Raw genomic sequence first — 15,034 nt, 5'->3', positions numbered from 1 at the left:
ACAGAGCATCATCAGTAATATTTCAGTTAATTTTATCGTAACTTGCATCTCGGAATAGCAAGTGCGGATAGGGATTCACGACTACAAGCTATAACCGATGTCTGCTGAAGTTAGGAACGCTGTCGTGCTTATGCGGATATACATGTTTATTTTAAATTAGATATACGGCCTATAAATGACACCAATGCGCACCGTCGTGTACCAGACGGTTCCACTTCCCACGTACATTGCACATGATTCTCGCTGATTCTAACTTCCTCCTACCTCCGCCGTAATTCGGCGATTAAATAACGATAGTGGACTAAGCAAAGTTACCGATTTTAGGGCTTCCTTAAGTCGCATATACCTAATTGAAAACTAAACGTATTCGCGTGAAACCCCATTCCTTCCACATATGTATCAAAGAATTTATAGTAGAACATCAAGTAAGTTAACGAATTATTGCATATTACTCTTATTGTATGATAGATGGCGCTACCAGTAACTAAGCCAATAATTTCGAAATAACTGTGCTGTAACATGTCCAGATATTAGGGAATTATGAACTAATATACGGTAACATTTTCTTAAAAATTCCTGATTATAAATTCGTCTGTTATGAGTCATTATGGCATTTTGTTTTTATGGAATATGACAAATCATTGCTGTGATTAATATCACAAAACTTTGTGATATTAATACAGAATTTCGCATCATAACTGTGGAAATAATGGTCGTATTCAGGAGACGAAAAAGTGAGAGAGCAGTTACCGATGGAGCGGTAACAGTTGTGTTTCGTCTTGTGAACGCTCCGCCCCCTAAATTCGTGACAGCGTATCACTTTATGTTATATCGTTCATTTGGAAGAAGAGGGTTATGACTAAGAATTTTCACTTTTTCAGTAGAAAGGTTTTAAGATTCATATTAGTTTATTTCATTTATTTTGTGCAGTGTTTATTGAAATTATAGGATTTCTGATCTTTTTCTCTGACAAGAATTTTCTTTTTTAAAATATCAGGTTTAGAAAAAAAAACTCAGATATATTCTTCTTGAATAAAGAAATATTAGCTTTTTAATACACTATGTTTGCTTATAAAGTTACATTTTAGGAATTGTATTAATAAAGTATTTAGTCCTGTCGCCAAGGGGGGTACAACGGCCTCCTTTATTCAGATGGATTTACACAAGTTTCTTTTATGTATTTTGACCCGTAGAACACGAATTTTTTGGGTAACAATTGATACGGATGTCGCTAAGGTTGTTATAAACAAAGAACTTGAGGAATTACATAACAGCGATTTCGCAAAACTCATAACTCGCAAAACAGAACATTTTGTTTTGTATTTTTTGGGTTCATTCTAAGCAAAAAATGTTTCTAGAAGTTTTTTCGTAGGATGCATAGGTTTCGAGATAAATGCGGTTGAACTTTCAAAAAATCGAAAAATTGCAATTTTTGAACCCGAATAACTTTGGATTAAAAAATAAAATAGCAATTCTATTAACCGCATTTGAAAATTGAAGTCAAATTATATCGGTTTTAATTATTTGCATTGCTAAAGATTTATTTTTTATTGTTAAACAAAGCTATAATCACATAGTGTTTCCCGTTCCTAATACATGCGTTGTAACGCATGCTACGTAGAAATTGCCTCGCTGGCACTTGTACCTACTCTACCTACTCCTTCGATTTTAAGTGAGAGATCATTGAAAACATCACTCAAGCACTATGTGTTTATAGCTTTGTTTAACAATAAATAAATTTTTAGCAATGCAAATAATCAAAATAGATATAATTTGACTTGAACTTTCAAATGCGGTAAGTAGAATTGCTATTTTATTTTTTAATCAAAAGTTATTCGAGTTAAAAAATTACAATTTTTCGATTTTTTGAAAGTTCAACCGCGTTTATCTCGAAAACTATGCATTCTACGAAAAAACTTGTAGGAACATTTTTTGCTTAAAATGACCCAAGAAATACAAGAAAAAATGTTTTGTTTTGCGAGAAATCGCTGTTATGTATTTCCTCAAGTTCTTTGTTTATAACAATCTTATCGACATCCGGATCAACTGTTACCCAAAAAATTCGTATTCTACGGATCAAAATACATAAAAAAATCTTGCCACTAAAATGCCACTATATCAATTATGATTTAATAAAACTTATTAATAAAACATTAAAAAGAAACTAATTAAATAGTTCGTATCCCTTATACAACACAAAATGAAACATAAAGCAATAATAGTAATAATTGTTTTTCTTTTTTTTTGTGAATTTTTGTGAAAATTTAAATAGTATTCAGGAAAATTTTGCGTTTCTCTATTGAAGACAATCATTTGTTGTTAAATTACATTAATCCTTAAATACTACAGTTTAATTTATAATAATTTACCCAGTGCAAAAAAGATAATACAGATACCTATAAGAAAATAACTTGGAAGAATAAGGTTACATTTCACAAAACTACTTTTTACGCACATTATATTGCTTCTTTTTTATGATGAATTATCCAAAAAAAAAGTTACAACTAAGAAAGTATTCTTCTATCAGAACATACTGTTCACTTTTAGTGTTACAACTTTCAAAAAAATGGTTATATCTTTACTTATAACAAACAAATGAAATAGAGAATGCGGAAAAATCCCCTTACGAACAATTCACACATCCACTACTTCGGGCTGGGAAAAATTTTTTGAATAGAATCGAAGATCCAAACACCAGCTCTTAGAAATGTGTTTCGCCCTCTTCAACCTCTATGGGCTCATCGGTGAAGATGAGAGGTTGAATATCTTCAGACACATTCCAATCAAAAAACAACATTCGAGACCTAGACATAGCAGGAACGTAAATCTACGCCCAACCTGACAATGCCATTCTCAAGTTTTAATTCCCTAATTACTTTAGAGTAAGTAACTTATAACTCTATATCAAAAAAATAAATCACACTTTTAATTAAGTTAACTTATTTTTGTCTATTATATTCCAAGATATAACTGTATTTTCTAAAGCGAATAACGTTCTGTAGAGAAAGTTAGGGGAAAACCAAAGAGTTACATCTGCCATCTCTCGGAGACTAGTGTACTTACACATGTAACTATTTTTTCCATAGTAAGTCATTATTTGGAAGGTATTGATGCAATAAAAAAACTTTAACATTTCGAGATGTAACTCTTCTCTTTCAAATGAACGATATGTGAGGTTATATATACTGACCTCTGCACAATAAATTGGTTTTTACTTCATAATCGTGGTAAAAGACTTTGGATTGTTTACCGTCTGCGCTATATTCCAATTGATAATTAGTACTTACGTCGTAGCGTAGCATACGTTGGACGGAGGTAGCGGAATTAAAATGAGCTCACTGTCATGGCGACCGTTCCGTAACACGTTCCGCAAGTAGCGCCACATTCAGAGAACGAATTCCCAACAGTTGCGGAACCGCTCCGTCACTTTTTCGTCTGCTGAATGCGACAAATGCCAACAATTTTCAACCTTCATTAAAGGGCTGGCGTAGCTCAGGCAGTAGTATGCTTGACTCGCGTGCTGATAGGCCGGGGTTCAAATCCCAGCGCCGGCAAGAACAACTAGACATTTTCAAATGTCTTTAGGCCCAAGGTCGACTCAGCGTGAATAAAATGAGTACCTTGGGTAAAACCAGGAGTAATAATAGGCGGTTGAAGCGTAGCACTGGCCCTGTTACCCTCCTTGTACACCGCAGGCCCTAGATATAGTAGACTACCCTGTTATAATTCCAAAGCCGCGTCAGCGGTATAAAACGGCAGACTATTATATTATTTGCTGTCCCACAGCCCCCGCAACGGAAGGCCAGAACATTGAAATTTGGCAACAGTGAATGGAGGGCCTATAAAAATATCTGTTTGTGTTTATCTATATCTGTACAGTCGGAAAAATGAAAGATACCCACGAACGATCACATCAATCACTTATTTTGTATTTGCTGTCTTTTTCTATAACAAACGTTTGTTATTTATAGAAAAAGACAGCAAATACAAAATAAGTGATTGATATGATCGTTCATGGGTAATCTTTAATTTTTCCGACTGTATAATATGCATAGTAAGACCTGGTAGAAACAGACGGTATGAAGAAAAAAAAAAAAAAAAAAAAAAAAAAAAAAAAAGAATGTGTGTGTACTTTGTACGCACGTAAGAAGTTATACTTCTATTAATATATAATTTCAACGAAATAAATATACTAACAGTTACAATACCAAAATTAACAATAATTACCAAAAATTAACCAAAACATAATTAACAATACCAAAAATAAAAAAAAAAACAACCGAGCTATCAAGGCCCGTGCTATTGACGTGTCGGATATAATTACACATCACGGTGACAAATAGATCAAAGTGCAGTATAAAAATAGATATTTTATTATCTCACGCCCGAGGAAGAGAAATCCAAAGACACAAAAATTATAATAAATAATACATTTACTAAGAACACTAATATATTCTTTTAATGACTTATTTGCGTTGATACATACATAATTTGAAAGATTAGCTACGAACTACATACTGTCTGTCTGCGCATGCGCCAGGAAATTATAAAATTTCACCCTCGATCGTAAAGAAGTATAACTTCAAAAAATTAAAGAAGCGGATCTAATTATGTTAATTATGACCAATTGTGTCGCAAATTCCTCCGCAGATGCAGTAGGCTCTGGCTAACCATATTAAAAGAGGAAATCGATAGAAAGAAAATACCACTATTAGTAAGTGAATAACATATCGAGAATACATCATTTATGTTTTAAAATAACACATGTAAAATCAGATTTTGGTGTTAATATTGAAAGTAAACTAAATGTAACACCAAATCCTTACCATGTCGGGATAGTATGTATCATAAGGTTTTTTCCACATGATTTTCCTCATTGCATGTGGTTGTCTTTTTAAAGACAAATCACAATATCATTTTTCTGATGGGTATCCTTAAGTTTTCTTCTTGTAGTGCCTATCCGTTTCGGATGTTGGCGACCATCATGGCAATCTGTACTTTGCACACTGCTGCTCTAAAAAGATTTGTGGTGGTTGTGTTGAACCACGTACGTAGATTTTTCAGCCAGGAAATTCTTCACCTTCTTGGCCCTCGCTTTCCTTCTACTTTTCCTTGCAAGATTAGTTGCAGAAGTTAAAGTTGATTTCATGTAATCGAATGAACTATCTTTCAATAAAGTCGTCCCAAGAACGCAACTTAAAATATTGACAATATCATTTTAAAGTCATCTACTTTAAAATGTTTAAAATATATCTGAATTTTCAATATGATTCGAGTCAAAATTAAATTATTAGAAGAGTTTTTTACCAAGTAATAAAAGCAAATTAAACTTAGTAAAATTGTGGCTTATTCCCAATAAAAATAGTAAATTATATTTCTACGTGTGTAAAATAAGGAATTGGAGAGATTATTTAATTGGTTTCGGATAAAATATTTAAATTTAATTTTCCGTCGACCGTCCATTTATGATCAATTTTAACATTCTCAAAATCATTGATTAATGACCCCTATTAATGAATGATTTTCTATTAATGAACGATTTCATTATAGGCAACACAACATACATTGTTTGCATAAATTAATTAAACGCTCTGTGGTGTAGGCAACCAAACTATTTATATTCCCACTAAAAAATTTAAAATCAAGTAGCCGCTGTTAGTACTATCTACTATCTGTCATTGTATGTCATTATTGACTTTATTGTTTAAAATTCTGTGCATTTGAAAAATAAAAAGATGGATATTGACGACGAGTTTAATTTAACTCCACCAGAAGTGGCAGAAACTGCAAATGAAATATCTTTAAGTTTAATATCACTAAGGAAAATTAAACTTTGAATAAAGTTAATGAAAGCTGAAAAAATTGTTGTTTATCGTTAAGTAAATAAAAATTTAAACTAAGATATCTTTAAACAAACTGGAACATGAAGTAAAAACCACTTCTATGTAAAAGGTATATTTACTAAAAATTTTTTAGAATCCCAATGGATTCAATAAAATGAGTTCATCAGAACGTTTTCAAACCTATCGGTCCATCATCAGTGATTTGAATACTTGCAAAATAGCCCCAGAACCAAACAATGGTTGTGATTATAAATAAATCTACATTATGTTGAAATAAATTTAAAATGGCTAAACGCCGATGTTAAAGGATTAAACCTCTGGGAACATGGTGAAACTCTACCCGAGGACCCAATCAACCATCTTCGGTCAACGATGACTACTAAGTGTCATTAACTTAGTAGTCATCGTTGACCGAAGATGGTTGATTGGGTCCTCGGGTAGAGTTTCACCATGTTCCCAGAGGTTTAATCCTTTAACATCGGCGTTTAGCCATTTTAAATTTATTTCAACATAATGTAGATTTATTTATAATCACAACCATTGTTTGGTTCTGGGGCTATTTTGCAAGTATTCAAATCACTGATGATGGACCGATAGGTTTGAAAACGTTCTGATGAACTCATTTTATTGAATCCATTGGGATTCTAAAAAATTTTTAGTAAATATACCTTTTACATAGAAGTGGTTTTTACTTCATGTTCCAGTTTGTTTAACTATAAGGTATACAGCCAATCCAGGGAACTACCCCTTTTTAGTTTAAGATATCTTTATTTCTGAAAAGTACGGTCGACGGAAAAGTTTTGTAACGAACTCGTGAATTAAAATGGCGATTAACAATCTCAAATATTAACGCGCTCGCGCCGCTCACGCGTTAAAATATCTCAATTGTTAATCGTCCTTATTAATACACTTGTTGGTTAAATATCTATTATTTAATTGTAAACATTTAATTACTTACAGATGTCATCAACAATGACGATGTATATTACTGAAACTTCACTGATGAGTGTGGATACTTTTAATCAATGATTTTATACTTTTTATTACTTAAAACATAAATATGCGGCAGTTTTTTGTGTATTTGAAAACTTACAAAACGGTAGAAAATGAGGAATTTTGCGAAAATGTTCTTTTCTGATAATCGAAGGACAAAATAATCAAGATGTGTATAAAGTGTTCTTATTTTATGTAAAAAAATATACACTTTCACACACTGGTGATATACACTAAGGTATCAATTGCCCTTGTGGTATATAGCTTTGTGTAGTTTGTTTCGACATTTGTTTCTGGATTCTACATTTGTTTATTGAGAAATTCTCCTAAAAATATATTTCATAATTCGGACACTATGATCCGAATTGTTCATCACAATTATCAATTGGTTTAAAACTATATCCTCCTCGCCCGTCTAAATGTAATACGTATTCGTGATGCTGCCAAAGTGATTTTCTATGTGATACTGTAAGTAACGTGATGCCAACATCTCTACAATACTTATACATACTGCCCTCTACATCGACAGATACAGCGCTTGTGCATTCGTCCAAAATGGCGAATTGAGGTTGGTGGTAGAATAATCTAAAAATGAAAATATATAAATAAGTTTCACAGTAATTCATTAGTAATTCGTAGTAACACTCATTCCTACATCAATTGGATCGATATTTAAAAAACTAAATGAATTTTTGGAATCATGATTACATAGTTTCCTCTCAATATACACACACCGGCAAAATTAAAGGAACCCCTTAAAAATGGGACATGTTTGATGTCTCGAATTTCCTAAACCAGTTGCCCGATTAAGTTATTTTGTTAGTATGTTATGGCCTTATTATTTAAGAATATCGGTGTAATACTATTGAACTCCCTGTGAGGTATTCTAGCATATATAAACTATTAAAATTAAAACTCAATTGTAGTTTTAGATATTCTTAACATTTTCTTTTTTGTTGTTCTGAAGCTATTTTCTTGTGGCATTTTTGCAATTACTTGTTTTAATAGGAAATAAGTCACAATTTTACTAAAAAAATGATTTTATTAACGTTTTCACGGCCAAATCGGGTGTCGAAACGTTAATAAAATAATTTTTTTAGTAAAATTGTGGCTTATTTCCAATCAAAACAAGTAATTTTCTTTTTTGATTCATTTGCTTATGTTGGATAATAAAAAAGTTAGGTACTTTAAGAACCATGTTCTTCATCAATACAGGGTGTTTCTAAATAAGTGTGAAAAACTTAGAGGGTTAATTCTGCATGAAAAAATAATGACCGTTTGCTTTATAAACATATGTCCGCAAATGCTTCGTTTCCGAGATATGGGATGTTGAATTTTTGCTTACAAACTGACCATTTATTGAATGCTCCAAAACCGGTTGAGATATGCAAATGAAATTTGGTAGGTTTTAAGAGGTAGTTATTGCGCATTCTTTGGCATACAATACTCTGAAGAGACTTAAGCCTAAACGGGGAACAAATAACGTGTTTCGTTCGGCATACAATTAAGAATTTTATATTCACCATTGGCGTGCATACGGAATATGTATATCTAAAATGTTTATAACCGTATGCACGCCAATGGTAAATATAAAATTCTTAATTGTATCTCAAAAAAAGCGCAATAAATACCTCTTAAAGCATACCAAATTGCAATTGCATATCTCAACCGGTTTTAGAGCAATAAACAAATCGTCAGTTTGTAAGAAAAAATTCAACATCCCGTATCTCGGAAACAAAGCATTTGCGGATATATATGTTTATAAAGCAAACGGTAATTATTTTTCATGCAGAATTTGCCCCTTAAAGTTTGTCGCACTTATTTAGAAACACCCTGTATTGATGAAGAACATGGCTAGTTGTTAACGTACCTAACTTTTTTATTATCCAACATAAGCAAATGAACCAAAAAATAAAACTACTACGCCTAAGACTTCAATAAGACGCCTAAGATTTCAATATTTTATATATGCTAGAGTATTCCACAGCGTGTTCAGAACTTTAAGGAAAAAAAACAGTCTGATTGTTACACCCGATATAAAATGACATTTACCTGCCTAGCAACAATATTATTCAACCCATATTCTTAAATAATAAGGCTCTAACATACAAAAAAAAACACTTAAATCATACAATTGGTTTAGGAAATTCGAGACATCAAACATGTCCCATTTTTAAGGTGTTCCTTTAATGTTGCCGGTGTGTATAGTTAGGTAATATCTTTTCTATCCTTTTATAATAATTCTTCGAATCATTTAATAATTATAGTTAATCTATTCTCAATTTGAAAGATTTACGTATTGGTGTTTGCCTACATTTAATGTTTAATATCATCCAATCTATACAATAGGGAGTTTTTCATCTGTCTTTATAACGTGGGAGCTTTTGTAACTGCCTAACGTAACGTAATAGTTATTTTCCTAACTAGTGCGGAAAGTGATATTTTCACGCACGAGACTGCCGTTGACCCGAACGACGCGATAGCGGAGTTCGGGCAAGCAGTCGAGTGCGGGGAAGGCACTTTCCGCATGAGTTAGGAACAATATTTTTTCTAAGGCCGTACGTTTGGAAAAAAGCCACAAAAAATAGAGTTATATCAATTTTTATTTAGAAGTGAAAATACACAAATTAATTCTTTGACAAGGTTGTCAAAACCAAACTTTCAATACCACGACGACGATATTGGATTCCATGACGACGATTCAAAACCATTGTAATTGTCTACTGATCTGACTTTTAAATATGATGTCAAAATAATTTTATTTCATAGAATTATCGCGCTAATTTCATTAAAACATGAACACAATAAGATAAATTTGAAATAAATTAGTAAATAATATCTAAATATTAGTTTATTGCATGTATTATAATATAATATAATGCCATATTACAAGGTATTTTACTTTCCCGCACGCCGTGCGGGAAAATTTACTATCACGCACGCCGTGCGGGAAAGTGCAACTTTCGGAAACGAAATGCGTGCGTGAAACTCTTTTAGCACGGCCGCACAGTGGTTCCAAATGCCGAAAACGTGGTCATGAACTTTTAAAAGCGTATATTGTTTATACATTTCGGAATTACTTTCGTTCTTAGGGGTTTTTGGCATCGCTGATTACGAATCTGACATTATTTTTTCTGAAAAACAAAATGGCGGATCCAACATGGCGGAACGAAATTGAAAGTATCAATCAAAACGCAAATTCTTTTGTCAAATTTGGTAATTTAAGGTCGTTGATTACAAATCTAACATTACTTTTTATTAAAACAAAATGGCGGATCCAATATAACCGAAAGAATTTCGAAAATTTTATTTTAAATGCATATGTGTTTAAAAATTTATATTATAAGGGGTTTTTAAAATTGCTGATCACCAATACATTTTGATTATGAAGTACAATATTCAGAACCTATTACTTATGTACAACCACCCATAAATACTCCACAATCGCCAGAATCACGTAATATGCGTCATTTTCCACTTTTGTATTCAAACAACTGCCAGCAATGCATAGGCAGTTATAGGCAACTAAACCAAATTGATTATGTATCTTCTTACAATATATTTTAAGACTCATAAACATTAGTCGCAGAATTATGCAGAATTTTGTACTTTTTGAATGTATCTTTACAAAATTTTGATTATTTCAAGTACATTTTCACTATTTATGTAGTAACAAATTTAAGGTATTTATTGTTACTAAAACTTAAGTTAACTTACATATTACATTACTACATACTTAAAAAAGAAGAATCTGTTTTATAGCGATAAAATTGATAAACCACAAAACGTTTTACAGCGTTTTCAATATACGCATTCTTTTAGACTTTCTCTGCCGGCCAAAATAACCTCGGACATGGCTTACTTGTTCCTGAGCTGTGAACTACAATACATCCAATCTAATCCTTACACCTGCGTATTAAGACTTTATGATAGTATGAGAAAACAACTGTAAACATGAAAATCCCTAGATAGGGACTTTTTTCTTCGCATCATGACCACGTTTTCAGCATTTGGAACCACTGTGGGCCGTAGAAAAAGTCATTTTTAAATTCCGTTGACGTTAAAAAAATAAAACAATGTTCACACAATATACAATTAATATTGAAATAATGAATAATGAAATTGTATGGTTTTAATTGCTTCTATTTAAATATAAAAATATTATTTTTCCTTAGTTTTAAATTTTTTATTTTTGTTTATACCTACTTTTTAGTTGTAAATTATTGTACCTACATCAGAATTCCAGTATAATGTAAATAGTTGGTTCATATTTATTTGAAAATTTTACTGAAATTAGGTCATTTGTTTATCTAGTTATTGTGGTGATCACTGTATTTCTTAAATACAAGATTTGTTTGTTTTGCTTTATTAATAGACAACTTAAACAACAATCAAATTTTAAATCTATTATGAAGTTCCAATGACAAACAAAGATTAATTTTACTCAAATAGACTTAACCAATATAACCTTAAATGTTTATATACGGGCAAACCGCTGATGAAATCTTGATTTGGTAGGTAAACGGACAAGATCGTCTCGTGCATTCGCTAACTTTCGTCTAGATAGGGATGCGTCCTTACGTACGTATCAGAGCGTTACTTTAGGTAATACGTATCGAGATACGGGAGTTCAACCATTGATGCGCATGCTTATATGTCAAAAAGATACGTTACGTATACGTATTTGGCTGCACAAAAACTCCATATTATCATTGCCTATCATGACATCTCTTTGGCTCACTAATCAAACCTAAATCAATCAACCTCTGGTATCAAATTAACTTTTAATATAGACATAACACAATAATCACGTCTTCCACACATCAAAAGCAACCCATTTTACCAATAATTTGGACAAAATTTATTTAAAAAAAATTATTCCTAATCCTTTATAAAAGGTATATTTATATTAAAATAAAGAATGTGTGTGTACTTGTACGCACGTAAGAAGTTATACTTCTATTATAATTACGGTGACCATATGTACTTATTTAAGTAGGACAGTACTTATTTTTAAATATTGTCCTAATGTACTTTAAAACCTTTCTTAGGACACGCGAATGTACTTATTTTTTCTAAAAAATGAATATTTTTATCTTTTACTACTTTTAAACAAATTTTTTTGTATACTGTTCCAGGTATTGCAGCTTTTGTGTCTTGATGGTTTCCAATATTTCCATTCTTTTGTTGACTCTTCTCATGACTTCGTTGTTTGTTACAGGCTCGGTCTATGCTATCTTCAGGTACCTTCACCCACAGTTCAAATGCTTCCAACTTTTTAGTAGTCGACGCGTTAATTGACCATGCTTCTATCCCGTAAAGCAGAGTCGAGAAGATATAACACCTTGCCAGCCTAACTCTAAGTCTTAATTATTTCAGTTGTCTTGCACAAACTACCTTTCTCATTTTATTGAAGTTGGTTCTTGCCTTCTCTATTCGAACTTTAATTTCTTTGGAGTAATCGTTTGTGTGATTAATTATTGTGCCAAGATAGTTGTAGTTTTCAACTTGTTCTAAAGTCAGGCTTTTATCATTATTTTGGGTTTTTGATATCCTCATAAATTTAGTTTTCTTGATGTTTACTGATAATCAATATTGTTCTCCATACTCAACTATCTTGTTAATTAGCTTTTGGAGGTCTTGGAGGTTGTCCGCTATTATGATAATGTCGTCCGCATATCTAATGTTGTTAATTGGCGTTCCATTTAGGTACCTTTACTCCTGCTGTTTCTTCCTCAAGAACTTTTTTCATAATTTCTTCAGAGTATGCATTTAATAGTAGTAGTGACAATACACACCCCTGCCGCACTCCTCTTTTAATTTTGAACTCTTCTGATGTGTGTTCGTTAATGCGTATGTGTGCCTGCTGTTTATAATATAGATTTGTTATAATTCAAAGGTCATTGTATTGTAATTGTTTTGCTTTGAGGACGTCCATTAGCTCTTTGTGGCGGACTTTATCGAAAGCCTTGTTGTAATCTATGAAACAGACGTACATATCCTGGTTCACATCCAAGCATCTCTGGATTAGTAACGTAAATCCAAAGTGGGTTTCTTCAATATTCATATCAAGTGTGGTAAATGCGTTTATGAATGATCTTTAAAAACATTTTAAGTGTGTGAGACATCAGGCTTATGGTGCGGTGGTCGTACACAAAACTTCACTGCACAAGTGAAACATTTTTACACAAAATGTGTAACCTATCTAGAAAACTGGAGTACAAATTTTCATGAATTTAAACTATTCAAAAGCATAGATCTAAAGTGGGCTCCACACTCTCGGCGAAGTTACTTCGCCAAAGTTGACCGAAGTCCGAAGTACCCTCTCTACACACTCGTTCTACTTCTCTCTCACACTCGATACCGACAAAGAGCGGTGCGATACCGACAAAGATCCCTTTGACCAGACCGACAGAAAATGGAAGTAGAACGAAGTGAGGCAAAGTTACACAAGGTGGCCGTCTACACATTCGTACTTGTTGAACCTCGATCGGCTTCGGCGAGAGTGTGAAGCTCGCATTAGAAGTGAAATAACATGGAACGATGTTTGTTATTCTCTCGAAGCTTTTAAATTGTCTATCAAGGCAACCATGTTAAACGAAGATCAACTCTTTGACGAACTGGGAATTTTGAAAGACGTGGCTACAAGTGAAAAAATTGCTGAGTGGAACAGAAAAGAAAAAAATAGTCAGGATCGATGGCTTAAAGTTTTTAAGTGTGTAGATCAATTCAAACGGAAAAACTTACAAATATTATGCGAATTAATTTTTTCCCTTCCGAGTATTAGTGCGGCTATCTAGTGTTTATTTTCTGTAATAAATAATTATTATTGGACGTCGGAAAAGTCACAAATGTCCATATCCACTCCCAAGGCAGCGATGCTGGTGTACGCAAATTTTGATGAGACTTGTATGAAATGTTTCATTTACTTCAGTCGAAGCCGGACCTTCTTAAATTAATTTTAAGTTCAGAAAAATATGAATGATGCAAAAAATCGGAAGAAGATGAGGCTATTCCAGGTCTCTCATCTAAAAATTCTTAATTACAGGCTTGTAACTTTTTCAAAGTGAATGTAATGTGTTATATTTAGTTTAATTCGTATAATTTTTTATGTTTAGCTACAAAAAGTTATATTTGTCCAATAACAAGATACATTTTGCGTTTTTAATACATTTTTGTTTTTTGTACTTTTTTTTCTTTAAAAAGATATGGTCACCGTAATTATAATATAATCTAACTTCATATTATGATTTCAAAGAAATCAATATACCTATCTACTTTAAACAGTTTTTTGTATTGTATTTAAATATTAGACTAATTTTAGAAATCAAGTATATTCAAATGGGAAATAAGCCACAATTTTACCTAAAAATGATTTTATTAACGTTTCGACGCCCAAGTCGGGTGTCGTTGTCAAAATACAAAATAATAGTAAATAAACAAAAATGTTGTTGCTTAGTAAAAAATTCTTCTAATAATTTATTTAATCTGACTCATTTATATCGGCAATTCAGACACGTATTATACATTTTAAAGTAGACGACTTTAAAAATGATATTGCCAATATTGATGAGTTGCGTTCCTGGGACGACTTTACTAAAAGATAGTTCATTCGATTACATGAAATCAATCCCAACTCAAGAATAGCCGCCACAAAAAATCATAGCATGTGATCTGTCTTTAAAAAGACAACCAAATGCAACGGTGGTACTGAAATTCTCGCGTTAGAGATTCCATAGTAAATCACGAGGGAAAACCAGGAAAAACCTCGTGATACTATCCCGACATCGCAAGTATTTGGGTTTACATTTAGTTTACTCTCAAAACTAATATCAAATTCTGACTTGATATTTTAAATTTTAAATAATACTAAAATACTAAATATGTACTAACTCGATATGTTACTGATTTACTAATTGTGGTATTTTCTTTCTATTGACTTCCTCCTTTAGTATGGGTAACCACATCCTACTGCATTCTACCGAGGAATTTGCGACACAATTGGTTTCATTTAGCATAATTAGAGCCGCTTCTTTGATTTTTCTCTTTTTACTATCTGCTTCTTTTAGGACTATACTTGAATCTCTCCACTGAACTCTATGTTCATTATCCCATGCGTGTTGACATATTTGAGATCTATCAAATTCTCTATTTTTTATATAAGACTGATGTTCATTTACTCTAACGTCTAATGGTCT

At 32.3% G+C, this 15,034-nt stretch overlaps 1 protein-coding gene across 1 annotated transcript in view; it reads right to left on the bottom strand.

Moving 5' to 3' along the window:
* Positions 1 to 7,005: 7,005 nt before the first annotated feature.
* LOC114327238 (ATP-binding cassette sub-family D member 3) overlaps positions 7,006 to 15,034 on the bottom strand; it is a 172,537-nt gene continuing 164,508 nt past the window's right edge. Inside the window, exon 6 of the mRNA XM_028275783.2 lies at positions 7,006 to 7,421. Within this exon, the coding sequence (XP_028131584.1) occupies positions 7,190 to 7,421 (232 nt within the window). The 3' untranslated portion in view covers positions 7,006 to 7,189. The remainder of the gene's footprint in view (positions 7,422 to 15,034) is intronic.

Source organism: Diabrotica virgifera, chromosome 4 (genome assembly GCF_917563875.1).
Source record: "Diabrotica virgifera virgifera chromosome 4, PGI_DIABVI_V3a".
Taxonomy (NCBI): domain Eukaryota; kingdom Metazoa; phylum Arthropoda; class Insecta; order Coleoptera; family Chrysomelidae; genus Diabrotica; species Diabrotica virgifera.
This window is presented reverse-complemented; position numbering and strand designations above follow the sequence as displayed.